At 54.2% G+C, this 24,166-nt stretch overlaps 1 protein-coding gene across 1 annotated transcript; it reads left to right on the top strand.

Moving 5' to 3' along the window:
• The first annotated feature begins 1,343 nt into the window (after positions 1 to 1,343).
• Positions 1,344 to 24,166, top strand: SLC13A2 (solute carrier family 13 member 2). The gene is made up of 12 exons (XM_021704301.1): positions 1,344 to 1,445; positions 16,027 to 16,155; positions 17,075 to 17,211; positions 17,330 to 17,544; positions 18,300 to 18,480; positions 18,578 to 18,700; positions 20,503 to 20,721; positions 20,922 to 21,010; positions 21,294 to 21,415; positions 22,559 to 22,720; positions 23,354 to 23,491; positions 24,011 to 24,166. Exons 1-12 carry the CDS (start codon positions 1,344 to 1,346, stop codon positions 24,164 to 24,166), a joined length of 1,773 nt encoding a protein of 590 aa, XP_021559976.1.

Raw genomic sequence — 24,166 nt, 5'->3', positions numbered from 1 at the left:
TCCTTTCACCTGGTGCCCCGCAGATGGGTTTAGACCTCCCCAGCGCACTCAGAAAGCATGTTCGAATTCCGGCTAGCTCTGTGTCCTGGGCCCTCAGTTGTCCCACCTGTAAAATAGAATAGTTACACCTAATTCATAGTGTGTTTCTACAGAGTAAATGAAATAGTACGCCAACTAGCTTGTACTAAATGCTAAACAAATGTTCACTATTACCAGCATCATCTTAATTTCTGCATCCTTGGCACTGAACACAGGGCTGAATTACAATTGGTGCTAAATACTTGTCTGGTGAATGGGATGGGTGAATGGATGGATAGACGATGTACAAATGGAGAGATCAAGATCTCTCTGGTCTTCTATGGCAGTTTGGGGTAAGGGTGGGGGACCAGGAAGAACTTTAAAAAGCTAACCTTTTGGGGCGCCTGGGTGGCTCAGTCGTTAAGCATCTGCCTTCGGCTCAAGTCATGATCCCAGGGTCCTGGGATCGAGCCCCACATCGGGCTCCTGCCTCAGCAGGGAGCCTGCTTCTCCTTCTCCCTCTGCCTCTCTCCCTGCTCATGCTCTCTCTCTGTATCTCTGTGTCTCAAATGAATAAATAAAATCTTTAAAAAAAAAAAAAGCTAAAAAGCTAACCTTTTATGATCAACATACCATAGCTTGTCTCATCTATGCCTCAAAATAGGAAGATGTTCCAGCAGAACAAGGAAGTGGTTATTCAGAGAGGTTAAGTCAGTGGCTCAACGTCACACAGTGAATAGGAGATAGTCAGAACAGGTAACTTTGACAGTTTCCTTGATACCTGGAAGGAGGAGGAGGAGGGCTTACTTCAGACTGGCGGGACTCAATCTTAGACTGGAAACTCCTGGAGGGCAGGGCGTCTGGAGGCAGGGCTGCCTTGCTGGGCCCAGTAGGAACCGCTGTGAGGATAACCCGCTTTGGGGGAATGAAAGGAGAGAGGGGAGGCTGAGCTGGGGGGCAGGGGTCTTGCCCCACAGAGGCTGGCTCTGGGGCTTCCCGGACACCCTTCCTTCTCCAATTCCTCCAGACGCAGCCCTTAGCAGCCTCCGCACAGGAGTTAACTGGGCTTAACTTCTTGGAAGAACCTGAAGCTTTTATTCCTTTCTTTGCAAAGTCTTCCTGATCTTTACACCTCCGGCAGGTCCCTCCTCCTTACTCTCATCTCCTGGACTCCAAAACAGTCTGATTGCCAGGGTGGGTCAATGGTTAACACTCAACCAGCTTTATATAAGCTTGCCCTGGCTGGCTGCCTACCTGCTGCATCGCTCCTTCAGCTCAGTGGATCCCGGATGCCACGGCTCCAGCAACCCTTGCAGGTCCACACCATGGCCACCTGCTGGCAGGGCCTGTGGGCCTATCGTTCCTACCTGCTTGTGTTCTTCCTGCCCATTTTTCTGCTGCCCCTGCCCATCCTCCTCCCCAGAAGGGTAAGGACTCTGGGTTTGGCTCCAAAGGGGTGGAGGGCAGTCTGGACGAGGGCTGGGCATCCTTAGGACCAGCATAGTTTACTCATCCTTCCCTGGCCTGGAAATGAGGCTATGACCTCCTGGTTCTCCCAAGACTGAGGGTTGAGAGGTCAAAGGGGGCTTTTGCTTGGCACCCAGGATTAGCAGCCCAAGGCGAATTGCTTAGGTGCACTCGAAATCTACTGCCTTGGGAGATAGGAAGCCAGTTCCGGAAAGGGGGTGCAGGTGGAGGCAGCTGGGGTTCTCTGCCTACTGTGTGCTCGCCCAGCCTTGCTGGGCTCAGTGGGACGTGAGCGGGGCTGGCTGCTGGAAACCAGTGAAAGGGAGTAGGAGGAAGCTGGCTTCGGGCAGTTTATGCCTTTAAGAGTGCAACCAGAGGGATGCCTGGGCGGCTCAACCGGTTAAGGCTCTGCCTTCTGCTCAGGTCATGATCCCAGGGTCCTGGGATCGGGCCCCACGTCTGGCTCCCTGCTCCACGGGGAGCCTGCTTCTCCCTCTGCCGCGCACTCTCTCTCTCTCAAATAAATAAATAAAATCTTAAAAAAAAATAAATAAAAGAGTGTAAACAGAAAGAGAAAGAGCTCACCCTTGATCCCAAGGGCTAAGTCAGCTGAGGGAGAGGGGTAGGAATTGGACAACGGGACCCTGCTGGTGGGCACCATAGACAGCGTACCCTGGATGGAGGGAGAGGCGCTTACAGCCTACTTCCCTCCACCAAGCAACAGGTACCATAACTTCGGCTCCAATTTACTGGAGCCCCCACCACATGCCCTGGACTGTGCACCCAGTAACCCTTCCTCTCATCTTCCCCCTCCCCCTGATGGACCCTTCCTCTCATCTTAAGAGGCAAGCCTGCCTATCCCAATTTACAGATGGGAAAAGTGAGGTTAAGTCACTTACCCAAATCCCAAGGCAGATCCTGGTTTCATGGAGCTTGGCTATAATACATTTTGGAGGCCCCCTTGTAAGTAAAAGACCATAAAATTATGAATCTAAGATTATGGGGCTTTTGGGAAGGGTCAGTTCAGGAGGAGGGTCTTGAAGCTCAAGCTTCACCCGGTAGGTCACAGACTGTGGCAGAGCTGGGGGTGTGGTCTAGCTTCTCTTCACCCTGCTGCCTCCTCGAGGACAGGACAGGATCCTGGCCCTGGCCCCACCCACAACCCCAGGCCTGCCCATTATCATCCTTTTATCACAAAAAGGGAAATCGAGGCAAGCTTTTTGTTCATGGTATCCCAAAGGGGTGAGAGAATGGGGATACCGTGGCCCAGCTCTTGAACCCCTGACACTTGGTAAGTGACAAGGCCTGGCTGACCTTTAAGACCCTCCTCTCAGGCCAAAGCCAGGGACAGCTCCGTGCTGGGGACCCATCCGATGGGTTTTCAGACAGCTTGGGCCAAGTGTGTTCACTGCAGGAGGAAGGACAGGCAGGGACCCTGATTCCCATTTCCCTCCTCAGGAAAGTACAGCCCAGAAAGATGCAGCAACTTGCCTAGGGTCGCACAGGAAAGCCGGAGTCAGGGGAAGCCAGGCCCCCGGCGGGAGGGTTAGGAGTCAGGAGCCCCCCCCCGCACCCCTCCCCCGCCCCAGCCCTGCTGCCTGCTTTGGCCTCACAGACGCTTTCATCCCTGTCCTGACTCGGATGAACTGTTCCCGGTCCTCCCTGCGGAATCTGGCCCCTCGGCTCGAGCCCTGGAAACCAGCTCCTCTCAAGGACTTTATCCCCTCTCCAGCCTCATCAATTTTCCCCTCTCTCCTAATCTCTCCCATCAGCATACAATCTCTCTCACTGTAAAAAACCAAACAGACCCTCCTTGAATCCCACAATCCCTCCACAGAGGCCTGCTTTCTTTGTCTCTCTCAAGATGGAAGGCCTCCAAATCTGTCTGCACGGCACGGGTCTTTCCTTAAGACAGCTCCAGTCTCCAAGGGGCTACCTTCCACTCCCCCTACCCCCCACCCCGCACCCCCCCACCCCCACCATCTCCACCCCCCACTCTCCCCCCATTCCCACTCTCTCCCTAGGTGACTTTGGCTGTCTGCATACTGACAACTCTCCAATCTTAACCCCAGCCCTAACCTCTAAACTCAGTATTACCCAGCTAACACTGGACACTTGCTCCTGAATCTTCTCTTTTATTTTATTTTATTTTTTTCAAAGATTTTATTTATTTATTTGACAGAGAGAGACACAGCGAGAGAGGGAACACAAGCAGAGGGAGTGGGAGAGGGAGAAGCAGGCTTCCCGCCGAGCAGGGAGCCCGATGCGGGGCTCGATTCCAGGACCCTGGGATCATGACCTGAGCTGAAGGCAGAGGCTTAATGACTGAGCCACCCAGGCGCCCCTGAATCTTCTCTTTTAAACAGCATATGCTTCTACATTTACCATCCAAAACAACACCGCTTGCTCATCTTTTCCAGCTGGCTCTTCCTGCTCTCTTACCAAGATGTGGTTCAACTTTCTACTTCCAAGCCACTCCTTTTTTTTTTTTAATATTTTATTTTTAAGTAATCTCTACACCCAACGTGGGGCTCAAACTCACAACCCCGAGATCAAGAATTGCATGCTCTACCCACTGAGCCAGCCAGGCGCCCCAGAGCCATTCCTGATTCCTCTTTTTCCTTCATTTCCACATGCACCAGCGGGTCCTGTTGACTCGAGGTCTATGAAATATCTGAATGGGATTGCTTGCCACTGCCTCCCAAGTGAGTCCAAGCCGCCATCATTTCTCTCCTCTCCCTCCCCAGACCATTCTTCACCCAACCACTACCCTGTGGAAGCCCTTACACAGGCTTCTCGTCAAACTTGAAATAAAACCCAAACCTCTTAGAGTAGCCAGGAGTCCCTGGGGCTCCACTCCTGGAGACTCCGTGGTCCCCAATGCCTCATATCGCCCCTCTTCCTTCACTCTTCTCCAGCCTCACCCACTTTCTCCATGCTCCTCAAATTGCTCGGTCTCCCTGCCTGGAATCTTCTTTCCCAGATGACTGCTTCTCACTCCTTGGGTTTCAGCCTCAATCCACTTCCTCAGAAAAAGCCTTCCCTGACTGTCGCCAGTCAGGCTCTATTAGGAACCCCTGTTGTTCTATGTAAAGAGCTTTCACTATCTGAAATGATGCACTTGTTTATTTTCTATTTATTCTCCGACTACCCACACTAGACTGTAGGCTCCATGAAGGCAGGGACTTTGTCTTTTTCCATGCAGAATCCCTAGTACCTGGCACATAGTAGGTGCTCAACAAATACCTCTAGAATAAATGCAGGAATGTGGGCAAAGAGGACCTTGTGTTGAGTCCCTGCTGTCTGTAGTGAGTCCCCAAGCTTACCTCCATGCCCCTGGCCCCTGAAGTGGGAAGGAAGAGCCCCACACAAGGCTCAGACGGGTAGTCCATATTGTAACAGTTGATATTTACCGAGTATTTTTTACGTGCTAGCCATGGTGCCAAGCACTGCAAAGCACTAACCCATTTATGTCTCATAATAACCTCTGAGTTACTGTGAGGGTACTACTATTACCCCATTTTACAGACATATCAATTGAGGCCCAGAGTAGTAATTTGTCTGAAGTCCCAGCTGGAGAAAGGCAAAGGCTAAACTGGAACCCGGCCTTGGGGGTCTCTGCCCGAGGCTGTCCAGGGATACAGGCTGGTGGCCCCGTTATGAGTCACCTCTTGAGCCACCTACCCTCGTGTCCATCCAGCCAGCAGCCAGTCCTCCCATTGTGCTGCAGTCTGATGAGCTCCTGCTCTGTGCTAGGGGTTACTGAAAAGGAGCAGAGGCTTCTGTCCTTAGGTTGCTGTCAGAGGAACATGTATTTACCCAGAGATAGAGCTGGAAGGCTGAGGAACTCAGAAGAGGGAGCAAATTCTTCCCACTGAGTCAGGGGCGAACCCCAAGCAGGTGGCCTTTGAGTGGGGCCTTGAAGGCTGAGTGGGACGCCGACAGTCAGAGGCATCCTTAGCAGGCAGGCCGGGGGAAGGCAACTGCAGGAGCAAAGGTGTCGGGGCTGGAACCGTAGGGTGTGTTCCAGAAATAGCAACCGAATCCTGGAAATACTCGTCATCCTCTGGTGGCCCCAGGGGACAAGGGACAGTGAGGAGGACAGGGCCTCCTCACTGCTCCCCCAACCCTGCCACCAGACAGTGAGAAGCACCATGGGTGTGCCCCAAACCTGACACCCACTCGCTCACCCATCAGGGAGCACGTACTATGTCACAAGGGCTGTTTAGGTGCGGGGGGATGGGGCTAGAAAGACACGCAGAAGCATATGCTGTGAAAACCGTAGGACAGGCTGTGACTATGGCTTAGGGATGGGTTGCTCGGGATAGATGGTCAGGGAAGGCCTCCCGGAGCAATGGTATTTACCCTCGGACCTGAATGGCGAGTGAGAGGCAGTCAAGCACAGCTCTGAGCAAAGAGCCGTCCAGGCAGAACACACGGTGCAAAGGCCCAAGGCCAGGAGCAAGCTTGGCAAGCTGGAGGGATGAACAAGGCCAGCGTGGCATGGGGAGCTGAGCCGCGGGCAGGACGGTGTATGCTCAGTTAGAGAGGAAGGGGGAGGTGAGCCAATGTCGTCAGCCCTGCAAGGCCAGGGGAAGGAGTGAGGATTTTTAGGGTCAAAAAAGCTGGTTTCCCCCCTCCGCATGGGACCATCTGGAAAAACAGTCTCCTAGGGGCACAGTGTTTGCCAGGACAGAGCTTAGCTAGAATCCAGATTGTATTTACAGGAAGAACAGAAGGCAGAATTTCTTCATCGGAATCAGCTGCACTCCTAGACTATACGCGCGGTATGTTGTTGCCTGCCCACGTGAGCTTTAAGACCCGTATAATTAAAATACCCTGACTAAAAGCTATTCCTGAGCTCCAGAGACGGCGCAGGACTTAGATAATTCACTGTGGACATGAAGACTGAACGTGGAATCTGGACCTCAGTTCTGGGGTCCGCCTTTATCTTTCGAAACTTCCTGGCTCTTGGTCAAGAAGGCAGAGTCCAGGGAACAAAACGGATTTGGGAGCCAGACGGATGTGGGTCCAAATCCACTCTGTACCATGTATAGCCTGTGACCTCACCAACCCTCTCCACTCTAAGGGACTGAGTGAAGATAGAGCAAGAACCCGTGTACATAGGGTTCCTGGTACCTGGGGCCCGGTACAGGGTGGTTCCCTGTGCCCTGTGCCTCTCGTCTGAATTCCTAGCCCCTGGAAAGCACAGCTAGCCCGAGGCACTGCGCGGACACCTGACTTCTTTTCCAGAGATGACTTCTGTTCACAGGGGCTGTTGTCCTGACTAGAGGGCCTCAGTGTCCCCACCTATGAATCAGGAAGGTGAGGTGCAGCTGGTCACCCGCACAAGAGCAGTGAGGTGTCCCTAAGTGTAGCCACCACCTGGAGACAGGTTTTCTGGCCTCTGGGGGGCCTGGGAGTAGGATTAGGACTCAGCCTCCAAGGCCGGAGGAGATGCCTGGAGGAGAGAGAGACGTTTCCCCAGTCTGGACTTTGTTCCCAAATTATCAAATTATGTCCATGCCCATCAGCACCTGCTAGGTGAGGGTCAGGAATGGGCAAACAAGGTAGAATCTTCAACAGTAGTTTCCTGGATAGAACCCAGTGGCAAGGCCTGGGCTGTTGTGGGGATCGAACACATGGAGTGTGGGAATGCTTTGCTCACAGTCACTCCTGCCTGCCATTTTGCTCTTCAGTGGACACAGGCAGACCTGGCCCCCAGCCCAAACTGGGAGGTCAGGACTCTTCCCCCCACATTTGTCTTCTCTGATACTCAGAGACCCATTGTTTCCCTTTGGCCTCTTAGAACAGAAGATGATGCAACCAACTCATTCACACTGTGGTGCAGAACTAAACAAAGATCTCCGGAGTGAGATCAGGCAGAGGGAAGACAGGCAGCCAGCCAGCCTCCATTGCTTGCTTTTAGCAGAGCCTCAAAGGCCGGCGTGGGCCGGAATGCTTACGAGCGGGAAAGGGGAGGCTTCAGGGGCGCCCCAACTGGAGGCTGTTAGCAGGGGAAGCCGGAGGGGGCCGATCGACGCGGGGCATCTTGTGTGATTGCTTAGGGATGCGTATTTGGCTTTCACTGGTTGGTCCAGAGTTGGAAGTGGGGGTAGAGAGTGGGGGCGGAACAGGAAAGCTGGCCGTCATTGAGCAAATCCAGACTGGGCCAATTGCTGTAGAGGCTGTGGTTTGGCTACCCGGGCTGGTTGCTGCACAGACTGCAGGACATATTTTTATATGTGGACTGGCCATCGTCGCCTTTGCAAATTCAGTCTCTTGAAAAGATTAGGTATTTAGCATGGGCCCAGTATTCCTGGAAAGAATATCACACACCCCAGCCTACTCTGCACCTCCTTCCCCAAGCCCCTTCAGCCCGCCTCCTCTCCCTGGGGTCACTGCCATGCGTCTAGACACCCAGGGCAGGCACGTGGGAGTGTTCTCCTCCCATTCCTCCCTATCCAAGCCATCAGCCCTCACCCAAACCCTGTCTTCTCCTACCCTCTCTGGAGTCTGTCCTTTCTATCTCCACTGCCATGACCTGCTCTGAGCCCCGCCATCTGCCCACTGGACACCCAGCACGCCTCCTAGGGCCTCCTGGGGCCTCCCAGCCTCCCATCCTGTGTCTTCCAATTCACCCACCGCAATATAGCAGGTCTAAGCTCCCTATTTTCATCTTTATTTTATTTTATTTTAGACTTTATTTATTTGAGAGAGAGAGACAGAGATAGCAAGTGAGAACATGAACAGGAAGGAGAGGGAGAAGCAGGTTCCCCACTGAGCAGGGAGCCCGACGTGGGGCTCGATCCCGGGACTTTGGCATCATGACCTGAGCTGAAGGCAGATACACTTAACTGACTGAGCCACCCAGGCGCCCCCCTCATTTTATCTTTAGATGATGTATTTATTTAATTAGATGGCACACTCACATCGTATGAAATTTGACGGTACCAGAGAGTGAAATGGAGAGGTCCTGCTCCCACCCTCATCCCCGCGGCTGTCCAGAGGGCAGTCTCAGTGACCAGCATGGTGGCTGTCCTCCAGAGCAGGGACTCCTCCTCCTTGGGAATCTGTGGGGAGAATTCAGGGAGTCTGTGAACTTAGATGGGGAAAAAAAACAAAAACCCTATATTTTATTGTCAATAACCTCTGAAGAAAATTTAGCACTTCCTTCTGTTACGAATGTAGATAACAAACCACAGCGGTATTAACCGTATCTTTGATTTTGCTGCCAGGGCAAGTGGCCGGTACAGTCCCATTGCCTTGGAGCTGTTGCAAGCACCTTGAAATACTGTTTAAGTTCCTCATGACTTTGTAGTTTACAGTAACCATTAGCCAAGGTCTTATTAGCTGAGACAGAGTAACATATATCAGGACCTTGTCCATTTTTCATATTTTAATAACTGTATTTCAATATAATTGGTTTCCTTTATAATTCTATGCATTTTACTTAATGTATTTAAAAACATGATTCTAGGGCGCCTGGGTGGCTCAGTTGGTTAAGCGACTGCCTTCGGCTCAGGTCATGATCCCAGGGTCCTGGGATCGAGTCCCACATCGGGCTCCTGGCTCAGCAGGAAGCCTGCTTCTCCCTCTCCCACTCCCCCTGCTTGTGTTCCTGCTCTCGCTGTCTCTGTCTCTGTCAAATAAATAAATAAAATCTTTAAAAAAAAAAATAATAAATAAATAAATAAATAAATAAATAAAAACATGATTCTAACGAGTTAGAAGGCTTCGTCAGGCTGCCAAGGGGACCCTGGTACAGAAAGAGGGTAAGAATCCCTGAATCAGAGATTTTCCCACATATATACAAACACTTGTGCATATATTTTTAAAAATCACATAGGGCAAGGGGCGCCTGGGTGGCTCAGTCGGTTAAGCATCTGACTCTTGGTTTTGGCTCAGGTCATGATCTCAGGGTCGTGAGATCAAGCCCCAAGTCGGGCTTTGCACTGGGTGTGAAGCCTGCTTAGGATTCTCTCTCTCCCTCTGCCCCTGCTCATGTATGTTCTCTCTCTCCCTCTCTAAAGTAAATAAAATCGTTTTTAAAAAAATCACACTGAGTGGCATTAGTGTAACCTCACCGTGTCACTCTCTCCTCTTAAAACCTTGTAAGGGCCTCACTTTTCGCCACTGTCTTCCAGATAAAGTCCTAGATCTCCCCCAAGGCAGACAAGGCCTTTTCCAAGCGATATACCCCTCCAAGAAAGCATCAAGATCTTTTATGCTTCATTCTCTTCCCCCTCTGCTCACTCCCTCACTTCAACACCTCTTGCCCACCCACCCACTGAACTCCTCTTCATCCCTCAGCACCCGTTCAGTGTCCCCTCTGGAAGCCTTCCTCAGCCCAGACAGACGGAGGCTCAGGGAAGGGTCGCTTCTCCTCTGGGGTCCTACTCTGGTCTCGCCCTTGCCGTGGTTCTTGGCCGGCTGCCACCTAGTACCTCACCTCACCTCACCCACAGACCTGGGAGTGCTCACTGCCAGCAGCATCCCCTGCTCACCAGGGGCAGAGGGGCAGTGGGTGTGACCCCCTGTGTGCCAAGCCATCCCCCCTCCCTGGGTTAACCTTCAATCACCAGGAGGAATAAGTGGTGACAGTTCGGAGACTACGGGCGTATTTGCAGCTGCCCAACAGCCCCGGGCTGCTCTGTGTCCGTCGCCGGTAAAGGCCATGATGCCCACAGGTCCCACACCTTGCCCACACCCCGGGTCCAGAGTCTGCACTGGACTCTCTGGCACTTTCATCTCCATGTGTGCCTCATGAATCCACCCTGGTTCCCCAGGATCCCGGGAGTACATTCATCTCCCAACACCAGCCCCACCATCTGCTCATCGCCATCGATGGTCCTTTATGACATATTCACATCCTTTATCCTTATAATAGCCCGGTGAGGCAGGTGTTTCTTTTATTCCCATTTGCAGGTAAGGAAACCACATAAAGGAGATAAATGTGTGTACAGCTGGAAATGATCAGTGTTGCTTTTTTATTTTTTTCTTTATTTGAGAGAGAGACAGAGAGACAGAGATAGCGAGAGAGAGCCCGAGCTGCGAGGAGAGGGAGAAGCAGAATCCTGACGCCAGCTGAGCAGGGAGCCTGACTAGGGGCCCGATCCCAGGCCCCTGGGATCATGACCTGAGCCCAAGGCAGACTCTTAACCAACTGAACCACCCAGGTACCCTGATCAGTGTTGCTTACAAAAAAAAGAAAAGAGGGCGCCTGGGTGGCTCAGTCGGTTAAGCGACTGCCTTTGGTTCGGGTCATGATCCTGGAGTCCCGGGATCGGATCCCGCATCGGGCTCCCTGCTCAGCGGGGAGTCTGCTTCTCCCTCTGACCCTCCTCCCTCTCGTGCTCTCTGTCTCTCATTCTCTCTCTCTCGCAAATAAATAAATAAAATCTTTAAAAAAAAGAAAAAGAAAAAGAAAAAGCTGAGAGAGGTACCCACAAAGCTGGGCCTGGGCATGCAGGTTTTCTGACCTCTGACCTGTGTTTCCCATTACAAAAGAAGCAAGCTGCCAGCCTTGGGGTTTGGAAGCCCTCTGAGCATTTATCTCTTCTGTCCACTGTTGGCTTTGCTGGGCAGCCCGCCCACCGTGGGCCTAGGGGCCAGCCCACATGGGGGCACTCAGAGTCCAGGGGGCCAGGGCTGGGCCTGACTCATGTCTGTGTCCCTAGTGCCTGGTGCTCTCATTCATGCATTCAGACTGTCAACTCCATGTAGGTGCCTGATGGGGTCGGCAGAAACAGACTCGGGCCTAGCTCCCTAGAGAGTACGGTCTGATGAAAAAGACTGATGTAAAATCAAGAAATTCATGAAACAAAGTGTTTAATTATAGCCTGTGATAAGTGCTGTGCAGAAGAGGGACAGGGGCTTAGTGTGTGAAAAAAGGGAATATAACCGAGCCTCAAACCCATGGAGGATTCCCCGAAAAAGGAATACTTGAGTTGAGATCTCAAGAATGAGTAGACATCAACTGGGCAAAGTGGGAAGAGAGGAAGTTATGTGTGTGCAAAGGCCCTGTGGCTGGGAGGAGGATGGAGTATTTGAGGAACTGGAAGAAGGCTAGTGTGGCTGGAGCAGAGAGCAAGGAGGAGAAGGCTCAAATCAGCCCCAAACTTCTTCTGAGAGCAGTGGGATGCTTTGAGCTGCTTTGAGGTGAGTGTGTCCGTGTTGGAGGATTGGGGTGGATTAAACAGATTTGTGACTCGAGATCACTCTGCCTGCAGCAAAGAGAGGAGATTTCAGGGGCAAGAGAGGAAGAGAGGTGAATGAGGAGACCTTGTAGGAGTCTTGGTGACAGATGCTGGGGCTTGGACGAGGCTGGTGGCCGAGAGCTGGCGAGAAGTCGATGGGGGCATTTGAGGCATTGAACCAACAGGACTGCAGACCTGGAGTGGAAGGAGTGTTTGTCCACCGAGTGCCTGACGAACAGTTGAGGGGCCCAGGGCTTGACCCCCAGGGGCTCCCAGCAGCAGCGACTTCCTTGGGTAGAGGTGGGTGTGGCACAAGTGGGGAAGGAGGATTTCACACGGAGGCCAGCACCAGCCAAAGAGCCAGGGGTGAGACCCGGAGGTGAAAAGACTCACTTCCCTGTCCTCAGGAGCTCATAAATGGATACTGCGGGAGGAACAAATCCTCAGCCGAGGCACAGGGCTGGAGAGCACCTCCTCTGCCAGACAGGGCAAGGGGGAGGCAGTGACAGAGGGAGCAAGAAACATTAGCTGCCAGGGAAAAAAACTTGTAGAGACCCCTGCTCCTGCCCAGAGAGGAATTCCACTTGGAGATGGACCTAGAAGCTTAGAAAGTTCCCAAGGTGATTCAGGGAAGCCACAGTAGTTGGTGCTAGACCATTTTTTCTTTCCCTTCACCTTAAGACAGGGATATAACTGGGACCCAAGGGAGCAAGAGCACCTGGCCGTGAGGACCCCAAACAGACCAGGTTGGGCCACTAGCCGCTGACAAAGCCCAAACGCAGAGAGACAAGTGGTGGCAAAACAAGAAAGGGATTTATTTCAACAAGGCTGACACCTGGAAGACAGCAAACTAGTGTCTCAAAGACGGTCTCCAAAGTGCTGAAAGTTCATCCAGGTTTCTATAAGGAAAATGTGGGACAAAGGAAAGGTCCCTGCAGGTGGGCAGGAAAGGTCAGGTTGACCACCGTCGTGGGGTCAGTCATGCAGGTTCTTGCGGTTGTCAGGGCAGTCCCTGTTGCTTGGGGGGTAGTTTTGGTTTCCATCACGGGATGCTTTGCCTGCATCTTTTTTGCCTGAGATAATAGATAAGCTGAAAAGAAGAACTTAGGGGCCTCTGGGTGGCGCAGTCAGTTGGTCATCCTATTCTTGGGATTCTTTTTTTCTTAAAGATTTATTTATTTATTCAGGAGAGAGAAAGAGCACAAGAGGAAGGGCAGAGGGAAAGGGGCACCGAGTGGAGCCCAACCTGGGGCTCTATCTCACGACCCTGAGATCACGACCTGAGCCAAAACCAAGTCAGTCACCATTTCTTTTTTTTTTTTTTTAAAGATTTTATTATTTATTTATTTGACAGAGAGAGATATAGCGAGAGAGGGAGCACAAGCATGGGGAGTGGGAGAGGGAGAAGCAGACTCCCTGCTGAGTAAGGATCTCGATGCGGGGCTCGATCCCAGAACCCTGGGATCACGACCTGAGCCGAAGGCAGACGATTAACCGACCTAGCCACCCAGGTGTCCCAGTTACTTTGAAATACAGTAATAAAAATATGAAAAAGCCAGTTGCAATTCAGAAATACAGGTGATTATTCATGCATTAAAGATCTAGCATTGGTATAACTACCGTAATGCCAAAACGAGTGATGGATAGAAACAATATTTCGAGATACATTTTGAGATAACGGCACCAACTGATCTGTGCCCGTACCTGATGGCTGATGGCCACGATCAAGGGCCTTTGTGACAAAATCACCCGCGGGACCACTAACTGCAGTATGACTTTGTTGCCTATGTCTAGAGCCTTAGTTAGATGTTAGCGCAAAGATGAAATAGTTTTCCCTCAGATTCCTTGGAATTCCATGCCCCAGTTAAGAACCCTATGACCCAGGAAGAACAGGTCAGCAAGTTATGCTACAGCTGGACAAGACTGCCCAGGAGGATGGGGACACGGGCTAGGGCCACCTGGGCCAGAGAGAGGATGGGGACACAGGGCTAGAGCCACCTGGGCCAGAGAAAGCTTCTGGCTGGGACTTTGAACCTGGTTTTGGGTTTGATCCAGAGACAGACAGGCGACAAGGAGGGGGACTTGGGGAAGTCGTAAAGGGGTAGGGGAGCCATAGACAGAATACACTGGAGCTCACAGGGGCAGGGTTAACTATCAACAGCTCTCTCTGGAGCACGGGAATGGGGTCTCAGAAGGGAAAGTTTGGGGTTTGAGTTTACCTGCCCGGAGCTTGATGGCAGGAAGTGGCAGTCCCCAGGAAGGACAGTTCTGTTGGAATCCAGAGCCCCAGCCCATCCACATACACCCCACTAGTCGCTGTGAACCTGAGCCTGGAGGGCACCCCCCAACTGTAAGGGATGGAGCTCAGGGTAGAAAGAGAAAGCTGAGGCTCAAGAACCACATGGCTTGGCTTCTTCACTTGCCAACGCGTGATGCTGAGACATTGACTTCATTTATTTGTACCTTTGTTTCTTCATCTGTGGAGTGGGAACCATAGTCAGTCATTACCTCACCGAGGCATGAAATGCGACAATCACCCGAAGCATGGGGCGCCCAAGGCCTGGCACGGAGCAGTCCTCAGGATACTTCTGGCTGTCCTTAGCAGCTCTTTCTTCTTGAATCAGCAGTGAACGGGCAGCCCAGCCCCCTCCTTGTCTCTGGCCAGAGAATTCCGAGTCAGTTGTGGGGAGGGGACGCCAGGGTCCAGAGGGGCTGGCCTGCCCTTAGCCCCAGGGGAGGATGAGTAACTGGCCGCCGCCTCCCTTGCAGGTGAGGAAGAGCTTGAGAACAGCAACTTCAGCAGAACCAGCCTCTTGGTTGGGGCGGGCGGGGGATGAGTCTCTGGGCGAAGGTCAAGGTGGCCCCACCCCTGGGGCCAAAGAGTTCACGTCCACGGTGAGGAGAGCTGGTGGAAGTTTCATGATGAGAAAGCAAGCCTGGTGTCAGGCAGACAGACCTGGCTCTAGAGTGGGGTGCGCAGGCTGTGTGCTGTTCCACTCCAGGGTTTCCCAGAGCACCGGGGAAACGCCCTTCGAGTTCTGCAGTCTGGATGCCTTGCCTGGGTTCAATTCTGGCTCTGCCACTCCCCAGTTCTGTGACCTTAAGCGAGCCACTTACCCTCTCGAGCTCCTCTAGATCCTGGGCCCACCACACCCACCTTCAGGGCTGTTTGAGTTACGTGAAAACACCCAGCTCCTAAAAGTTGCTCCATAAACAACAGCTTCCTCTTCTCCCAGGCTACCACCAGGGACCCTCCCTAAGCTTCAGGGCACTAAGGGCAGGAGGTACTCAGGGGTGAGCACAGCCCAGCACCAGGTGTAAAAACAAGAAGGGGCAGGGCAGTCGAGACAGGTGAGAGAGAAAGCCTCCCAGCCCAATGTCCCAGCACGCAGCCCGGCAGCCCCTTTCACAAAGAGTGGGCAGGTGCCCCAGAGGCCTCCTTCTAGCTAATGATCCTCCTTCCCTCCCTCTGGTGGCCCATGACTCTGGAGGCTGACTGCCATTTCTGCCCCAGGACCCCTCCCAGGTCTGAGATCCGGTCTCTCTAGACTCAAAAGGAGGCCCTGTGAAAGAAAGAGGAGCTTCTGGTGCCCAAAGACTTGCAAGACGATGACCCAGGGCTTCCCCTCCAGTTCCTTGCACAACTCAGGGATGGGGGAACCTTTCACATATTCTGCAAATGTGTATGGCAGCTCGCGGAATTGTGTAATGCTATAGTCATGTCAGGCTTGCTGGGAAGGAGACCTCCCACCATTCCTAAACTTCCCAGTGGTTCATTCATTCAGAAAAGATTTGCTCTGAAGCCTGCTGGGTCCTGAGCTCCAAGCACCCAGATGCCACAAAAACGACTCTGTCCTCATGGAGCTCCCCTTCTGGGAGAGGAAACAAACATTCATTGCATCGTCATACAAATAGATTCTTGCAGGCTCTCACAAAGCCAGGGAAGGCCAGGGTGCCAGGCAGGAGTCCACACTGACCAGGCCCCAGTATCATCTAGATGAGCCCCCATCTCATCTAGGGGATCCTCACTTTGGCCCCCTGCAGTCCCCTCAGGCTGGGTGGGGCCTGATACCCAACTCTAGGCTCTCCAGTCCCTCCCGTGTGGCTGGATTATAACGTCTGGCCTCCCCAAGGTCAAAGACAAGGTGGTGAGTGCTTTGCTTTATTTTTTATTTCCGTTTTGAAATGGGAGCTTGGACTCAGGAATCAATGACTGTGGGTTTCACAGGCTCTCCCTACACTGTTACCAATGGCCTGTTTTCTCTGGGGGCAAGAGGTGACATGACTCTGGGACACAGGCCTGCCCCTTCCAGCAGCTCTGCTACCCCCCTCCCGCCCACAGGAAGCCTACTGTGCCTACTCCATCATCCTCATGGCGCTCTTCTGGTGCACCGAGGCTCTGCCCCTGGCTGTCACCGCCCTCTTCCCCATCGTCCTGTACCCCATGATGGGCATAATGGATGCCTCCGAGGTAAGGTTCCTGGTAGGGAGGGGGGGTCTGCCCTAAAACACTGGTGATGGAGGAAGCCTCATCACAGGCAAGACACACAGAAGAGGAGTCCAGGTCAGGGAGCACTAAGGGTAGAGTCAGCTAGAAGATGACAGGGCTGGGGGGTGGGCGAGGGTACATTCTAGAAATGCCGAGTGCATGGTCGGTGTTGAGAGTTAATTCAAAGTGGATCAGGTGTAGGCTTTGAAAGTCAGCTAAAGAACTTGTATTGTCCTGGGTTAATGGCTCTGAAACATGCATGTCTCAGGACCACCTGCAGGGCTGGTGAAAAACAGACTGCTGGGCCCGACCCCAGAGTTTCAGAGGCAGTAGACCTGGGGCAGGGCCTGAGCATTTCGTTCCTAGCAAGCTCCAGGTTGGGGATGATGCCGGTTTATGGACCACACTTGGAGAACCACTGTTGTACTTTCTGGTATCAGCACTAAATTCTCTATCTCCCAATCAATGGCTTGAAAAATGACTGGAATCAGGCTCGATTATCTCCCACTCATTTCTGAGGGGAGAAAGAAAGGGTTTGACAGGAAGAGAGGAACCTGGTTAATTTTTTTTTTTTTAAGATTTTATTTATTTATGTGACAGAGAGAGAGAGCACAAGCAGGGGGAGAGGGAGAGGGAGAAGCAGGGAGCCTGACACAGGGCTCGCTACCAGGACCCCGGGATCATGACCTGAGCCAAAGGCAGTCACTTACCTGACTGAGCCACCCAGGCGCGCAGGAACCTGGTTAATTTTAAATGGAAGATAATCCAAAGACCATTTCTACTTGGTTCTGAGAGCCCAGGAGACCAACCTGTGTTTGTGGGAATGTCAGTGACTGTAGCCTGCAAGGCTAGGGGCATGGGAGACACCCCTTCCTGCCTCTCAGCTGTCCTTGCCTGCCAGGTCTGCATCGAGTATTTAAAGGACAGCAACATCCTGTTCGTCGGGGGGCTGCTGGTGGCCATTGCCGTGGAGCACTGGAACCTGCACAAACGCATTGCTCTCCGTGTGCTCCTCATCATTGGGGTGCGGCCGGCCCTGTGAGTTCCCACAAACCAGGACTGGAGAACCTGGAGCGGGTGGGGGCTGGGGATCCAGTCCCTGAAGGGGACACTGGAACACCAGCTAGTGGGTGCGTCCGTCTCCATCTGTCCCTAGGCTGCTCTTGGGCTTCATGTTGGTCACAGCCTTCCTGTCCATGTGGATTAGCAACACGGCCACCACAGCCATGATGGTGCCCATCGCGCATGCCGTTCTGGATCAGTTGCACAGAACGCCCACGGGCAAGGACGTAGAGGAAGGCAGTGAAAACCCCACCTTTGAACTCCAGGAACCAAGTCCCCAGAAGGAGGTGACCAAGTTTGATGAGAAAGGTGAAGCTTGACCCCGCTCTGCCCCAACCCCACCACCACCACCCTCCCTCAGCTCTTGGGGAGGGTCTGAGATGACATCCATGACAAGAGTGGTCATCTCAGAGCTTTCAGGGAGAGAAAAGGGAGACGTGCAGCGACCAACTTGTCCTGGCTTGCCCAAGACTGTCCCTAGTTTTATTCTTTTTATTTATTTTTTAAAGATTTTATTTATTTATTTGAGAGAGAGAGAACACAAGCAGGGGAGGGGGCAGAGGGAGAGGGAGAAGCAGACTCCCCGCTGAGCAGGGAGCCCGATGTGGGACTCGATCCCAGGACCCCGGGACCATGACCTGAGCCGAAGGCAGATACCCACCCAACTGAGCCACCCAGGGGTGCCCCTGTCCCTAGTTTTAAAATGAAAAATCCCACGTTCTGAGAATCCCTTCAGTGCAGGGCCAAACAAGATGCCAGATCACCCTGGGAGGCAGAGAGCTGGAGTCTGGGTGGGCTGTCAGGGATCCAGGCTCCCTTCGTCCTATGTGCTTTGGATAATCCTCTTGCATTCTCTGTGCCTCAGTTTCCCTCTCTCAAGAGAGGTTGGGCCAGATGGTATCTGAGGGTTGAGCCAGCCCGAGACCTCAGGGAGTGCAAGCCCTTGCAGACCTGGACACAGCCTCTGCACCCCACCCCCGAGCCCGCCCCCCACCCACCAGCCTGGGTCTAGGCTGCTCGCTGACAAGGCCCGCCCCCCCAGCCGAGCTCTCCTTTGTTCCCAGATAACGGGCAGGTGCACCCCGTCCCGGCCGCGTCTTTAGAGCCCTCGACGGCACAACAGCAGGAACAGTTCCGCTTCAGCCAGGGCATGAGCCTGTGCGTGTGCTACTCGGCCAGCATCGGGGGCATCGCCACGCTGACGGGCACCACGCCCAACCTGGTGCTGCAAGGCCAAGTCAACTCGTGAGTGACCAGGGGCACAGCGGTGGGGGGGGGGGTCTGCACTTGCGCTGGGAGGCGCCTGGGGCAATGTCATGCGACAGCCCGCATCCCCCATCAGGCTCTTCCCCCAGAACGGCAACGTGGTGAACTTTGCCTCCTGGTTCGGCTTTGCCTTCCCCACCATGGCCATCTTGCTGCTGCTTTCCTGGCTGTGGCTACAGAGCCTCTTCCTGGGGTTCAAGTAAGTGGTGGCGGGAGTGAAAGAAGCCCAGGGGCCTGCCCTTACCGTCGGGAGATTCCGGTTGAGTAAGCAGGTAGCCATTGTGGCAAAGGGTGTAATCACAGACCCACTGAGAAGGCCTCTCTGTGCACTTGTCCCCACCATGTGAGAGATTTACTGGATGGAGCCTATTACCCCATTTAGCAGATGAGCAAACTGAGGCTCATAGAGGGGTGTACAACTAGATTTGTCAATGCTGAGTTTGAAAACTAGGTCTCCTGATGCCCAGGCCAGATCCATTCCATAGTGCTCCACGGTCCTTTGGTAAATGCTTAAGGAGCACACAGTGAGCATGGTCAGTTACAAAAGCATTTGTTGTGCTCTTACCGGACATCTGGCCCCGTGCAAGGCACTGAGAATACGAGAGGATATTAGGCACAGCCCCTGTCCTTGGAGCTCACCATCTAACGGGTGGTGGTGTGGTGGGGGCCGTGACAGAGGGAACCCTGGGGGCTGTGGGAACACAGCCCAGGATAGTGGCGATCCCAGAAGGCCCCTGGGGGACGTGATGTCTGAACCGAATCTTGTAGAACGAGAAGCCAGCCAGGGAGAGAATGGGGTAAAGGCATTCCAGGCAGTAGGAACAGCTTACACAAAGGTGCAGAGGCCAAGAAAGAGCGTGTGTTTGGGAAAACTCTGGTTTTATTGGTTGAAACGTGAAGGCAAAAAGGAATATCAGGAGTTGAAGCTGGAGAAGTAGGCAGGGGAAGATTATGGAGGATCCTGTGTGCCGCATCCAAGGGTTGGGACCTTGTCCTTGAGGCCAAGAGTAGTAAATAGGTTTTAGTCTTACTTCCAACCCTGAGTTACTGGTAGTGACCAGAGGTCTGAGTTGACAATCTGGTGAGACCGCGCTAGAGCTCAGTTGGAATTGAGTCTGGGATCGACTGGTGATGTCTGCTACCAGTGCGGGCTGGGAGTAGTGATAAGGGTGGTATTGTGGTAGGAGTTATTGGACTTTCCTGCTCAGGTGGCAGTGGTGGGAAGGTGAGGATGGAAGGGGGGGACATTGAAAGTTTTTAAGTATTGGTGCTGTACTTTGAAACACTCACTTGGACATGTGCAAGGCAGCTGGATCGAGGCTGGGGGCTGGTACAAAGCTAGGTGATAGTCAAAGAGACCCTCATATGCAGGGCACCGTGAGACATTCAAAGATGTGTGAGGTAGATGGTCTTTGCCACTGAGGAATTCACAGTCCGTCAGGGGAGTTGAGAGTTGCCCAAGTGGAAAGTTAGAAGTCAACCTAAGTTAAGCAAGGGGCACACAGAAGTGGGTGGCCGTCTCCTGTGCCCCTGAGAATGATGTGGGTGGGGCTAGGCTGGCAGGGGATGCCCAGAAGCAGGTAGGAGAGGGAGGGAAGGATTTTCTGAAAGGCTGCTGGAGGGAGGGAGTGGCGAATTGGGGCCAGAAGGAATTGTGGGGTCCAGGCCTCTAGATCCTCCTCACTCTGGGCAAGGGAGGGCTTAGCGCAAGAAAATCTCTGGAGGGAAAGGGGGTCATTGGGACAGATGGAGCAGGGCTAAGCATGGGGAAACCAGCCCCTGGAGCCCCAGCCTTGCCTCTGCTAAATAAGAACCACGAACCCCCGAGAGTCTTCTGCTCTTCTTCCAAAACCTTGGGTGGGGCCAGGGCCAGGGCCTTCGTGTAGCAACCCTAAGGTGGCCTCTGCAGGCATCAGCATATCACAGGTGCTCAGAGTCCCTTGCTCCCCTGCCTGGTGCGGGGTCCTCAGGAGCTGCCCCACCTCCCACCTCTGCCTGCAGCTTCCGGAAGAATTTTGGCATCGGGGGACAGGCGCAGGAGAGAGCACGGGCAGCCTTCCGCGTCATCCAAACAGAACACAAGCTACTGGGCCCCATGACCTTTGCAGAAAAGGCTGTCTCTGTCCTCTTTGTCACCTTGGTGGTGCTATGGTTCACCCGGGAGCCGGGCTTTTTCCTTGGCTGGGGCAACCTGGCTTTTCCCAATAAGGATGGAAACAGGTGAGCATTCTTGGGGAGAGGGGGATACTTCCGGGGCTCACCTGGGTAAGGGAGGAGGGAAGGGAGAAGGGCCCCTGGTGCAGACCAGGAGGTGACATGGTGGGGAAGACTTGCTGGGAAGGGCTCCTCTCCATCGCCATTCCACCCTATCACCCTGAGCAGCCTGGAGCCTAAGCCTGCTCTCCTTGCCCTGCCCACAGCATGGCATCCGATGGAACAGTGGCCATCTTCATTGGCATAATTCTGTTCTTGGTGCCCTCCAAGATCCCAGGGCTGACTCCAGATCCAGGTAAGAACCTGGACTGGGGCAGGGAGGGGCCTCTGGGCAGCCCCTGCCTTCTAGCATGGAATGCACCTTCAACCACACTTGACAGGAATAGTCAAAGCCCAGACAGGTTGGGATGACTTGCCAAGGGTGCAGGGACTCAGGGACAAAGTGAGGATGCTGCAGAACTGGGGGTCCCTCTCCCGCATGCAGTAAGCTCTGATAGGGACTGACAGGGAGACCCAAGTGGAGGGGAGGAAAAACCTGTTGGCTCTTGGTGACCCGTTCTCCTCTGCTTGGGAAATAGAAAACCCGGGGAGGCTGAAGGCCCCTCCTGCCCTCCTCAACTGGAAGACGGTGAATGAGAAGATGCCCTGGAATATCGTCCTCCTGCTGGGGGGCGGTTTTGCCCTGGCTAAGGGCAGCGAGGTGAGAAAGCCCCGCCCCCTCCCCAGCCTGTTGGAGGGGGACCCTGCGGCAGGGAAAGAGGTCCCTGCTTCTATCCCACGCAGGGGATCCCCACTTAGGAGCCTCCTGGTGGGCGGAGCCTTGGCAGCAGCTGGAGAGGCAGGTTAGAGCCCCGTCTAAGGGAGGGGGAGGAAACACAAGCCATAAGGACCTCTGCCTGTTAGGGTCGCAAAATCAAAGGCAGGGCAGGCTCCTCCGGTGGACAAGGACTGTTCTCAGTGCCGACCCCGCCCCACCCCACTCCACCCGCCTCACCCTCCGCCAGACGGAGAATGCAACAGCTTTAGCACCAGGGAGTAGCTAGCATTGGGTGGACGCGGTTGGCCCGCTGAGGCCACCAGGGGGCGCCATGGTCACACCCAGCCAGGCTATAGGGCCCGGAGAGCGCATCATTCCCCAGAGCCTCCACCCAGGAGGGAAATCCCTGAACCTGCCTGCGCCCCTGGGCCTCCGTGTTCTGGCTAAGCTCGTTCACTGCACGGACAGGAGGCGGCTTCCCTGGGCCAGGGATCGGTGCCAGGGACTCCTGGATCTGAGGTTAGTCTTCACGGACTGTGGCAAGCCCTGGGCTGCGTGCTGAGCGGGCAGCATTGTGTGAGATAAAGTCCCAGGGCCCTGGGACTCACAGTCTGGCAGTAGACACACGGACAGGGAACGACCTTGCAGCCCTCATGACCCCGTGGGCTGTCCCCATTCTCCTGTCAGCCTCTTCCCAGCATCTACCCAGGGCCCTTCCCCCTTCTCCCTCCTTGCCAATCTGCTGGGCTGGAGGAGGCCGGGAGAGGGCTGAGGATGGCCAGGGAGTTCCCAAGAGCTGTTGGGAGAACAGGAGTAAAAGGAGTTAAAGTCTTTACTCCCACCATGTCCCAGGCTTCCCAAGAAGGCCCTCTGGCCCCATCTCCTGGCTTCTCATCTGACCCTTCTCCCCCATACCCAAGTGTTCTTCAAAATCACTAGAGGGGCCTCTTGGTTCTGGCTGGGTCTTATCTTCCTTCCCAAGCAGACCCAACTTCTGAAGACACTAGAGCGGTGGAGGCAGGAGCAGGACCCTCCCAGAGCCCCAGGAATCTCACCCCCTCACACACTATCTTCCTCTGCCTACAGAAATCAGGACTGTCCGAGTGGCTGGGGGACAAGCTGACCCCACTAGAGAATGTGCCACCTCCCGCCATTGCCTTCATCATCTGCCTCCTGATTGCCACCTTCACTGAATGCACCAGCAATGTGGCCACCACCACACTCTTCCTGCCCATTCTGGCCTCCATGGTGAGCTGGTCCCGCAGATACACTTCCTCCAGGCAGCCCTCCTGCCCACCCTATCCGGGGGCCCCGCCTGCAGGTCAGGGTGAAACTGTCTGCACCTCCTCTCACTTCCGGGAGAAGACCCCTGAGCTTCCACCCTTCCCCAGACTCTTCAGCTACCTCGAGCCCCAGGGCCTTCTGGCCCCTGACTCACTCCATCCCTGGTGAAGTCACCCCTTGAGTATCCGGATGGACCTCATTGGTGGGCCTCGCCCACCTCCCTGGCCCAGTCCCTGTTCTGGTCAGTCCTGAGGTGACAGGTTGAAATGACTCCCCGGAGCGTCCCCAGCCCCTTCCTCCCCTGGCGCGTTCCCGCAGCCTTTGATGACACCCTGGAGCCCCTTTGAGATCCGTTTTATGGGCCCCTCCTCTCACCACGCCCCACTGGGCAGGGCTGCACACTCATCCCCTCCAGAGAGGTCAAGGGGACCTTCCCAGGTCACCCAGGGCCTCCTGGCAGAAGTGGTGGGTTCGTGGCCAGAGTGCATGTTGTTGGCGGGTTGTCCTCCAGAGAGGGGAAGCGGGAGAATTGGGGGCCACGTCTTCCTCTCTGGGCTGGGGACTGAGATCAGTTCTGCGCACTGTGTCCCCATCCAGGCTCAGGCCATCCACCTCCACCCTCTCTATGTCATGCTTCCCTGCACACTGGCCTCCTCCCTAGCCTTCATGCTGCCCGTGGCCACCCCCCCCAATGCCATTGTCTTCTCTTTTGGAGGTCTCAAAGTGTCCGATATGGTGAGTAGCAGTGGGGCTCGAATGCTTCAGCACCCCTCCCTGCTCTGTTCTTCCTTCTTGGTGGACCACAAAGTAGTTTAAAGCCACTGAGGTTTTCAGAGTTAAGGGTGAACCCTGTCGGGGGGGAGGGGAGGGGACAGCAGGGGAGGTTGCACCATGATCCCCAGTTGGAGCATCTTCAGACCCTGCCAAACCCCAGGACATGTGAGAGGGAAAGGAGGGGGTGAGGAATTTAGGGGAGGCTCCAAGGTACGAGGCACCTGCACCCAGGGAGATGGACTCAGGGAGAACAGAGCCCAAGGCCCTGAAAGCTCATGAAGGGCTTCCTTTTCCCTCCTCAGCACTGGGATGAAAGCAAGGGGCAGGGGCACTTCCTAGAGGTGCAGGTCAGACCCACAAGAAGATTTCTCAGGGAGAGTTTTGCTAGTAAGAGAGCTCCCGAGCCCCTGTGAACCCCTAAGGGATAGGTTCTGGCCCAGCTCAGCAACTGGTCACTCAGACTGGCTCTCCTTACACCAGGCCCGGACAGGATTCCTGCTCAACATCATTGGAGTCCTGGTCATCACACTGGCCATCAATAGCTGGGGCTACCCCATCTTCAACCTGCACACCTTCCCCTCCTGGGCCAACACCAACAACACGGCCAACAACCTCGCCACAACACCTAGCCCCTAG

This window comes from Neomonachus schauinslandi, chromosome 15 (genome assembly GCF_002201575.2).
Source record: "Neomonachus schauinslandi chromosome 15, ASM220157v2, whole genome shotgun sequence".
Classification (NCBI taxonomy): Eukaryota; Metazoa; Chordata; class Mammalia; order Carnivora; family Phocidae; genus Neomonachus; species Neomonachus schauinslandi.
Note: the sequence above shows the minus strand (reverse complement) of the source record. Positions and strands in the feature narration are given on the sequence as shown.

Coding starts and splice junctions, on each gene's coding strand:
- SLC13A2 (XM_021704301.1), top strand. CDS start 1,344: ATGGCCACCTGCTGGCAGGGCCTGTGGGCCTATCGTTCCTACCTGCTT. Junction 1,446..16,026: donor CCATCCTCCTCCCCAGAAGG/GTAAGGACTCTG, acceptor TCCCGCCCACAG/GAAGCCTACTGTGCCTACTC. Junction 16,156..17,074: donor GCATAATGGATGCCTCCGAG/GTAAGGTTCCTG, acceptor CTTGCCTGCCAG/GTCTGCATCGAGTATTTAAA.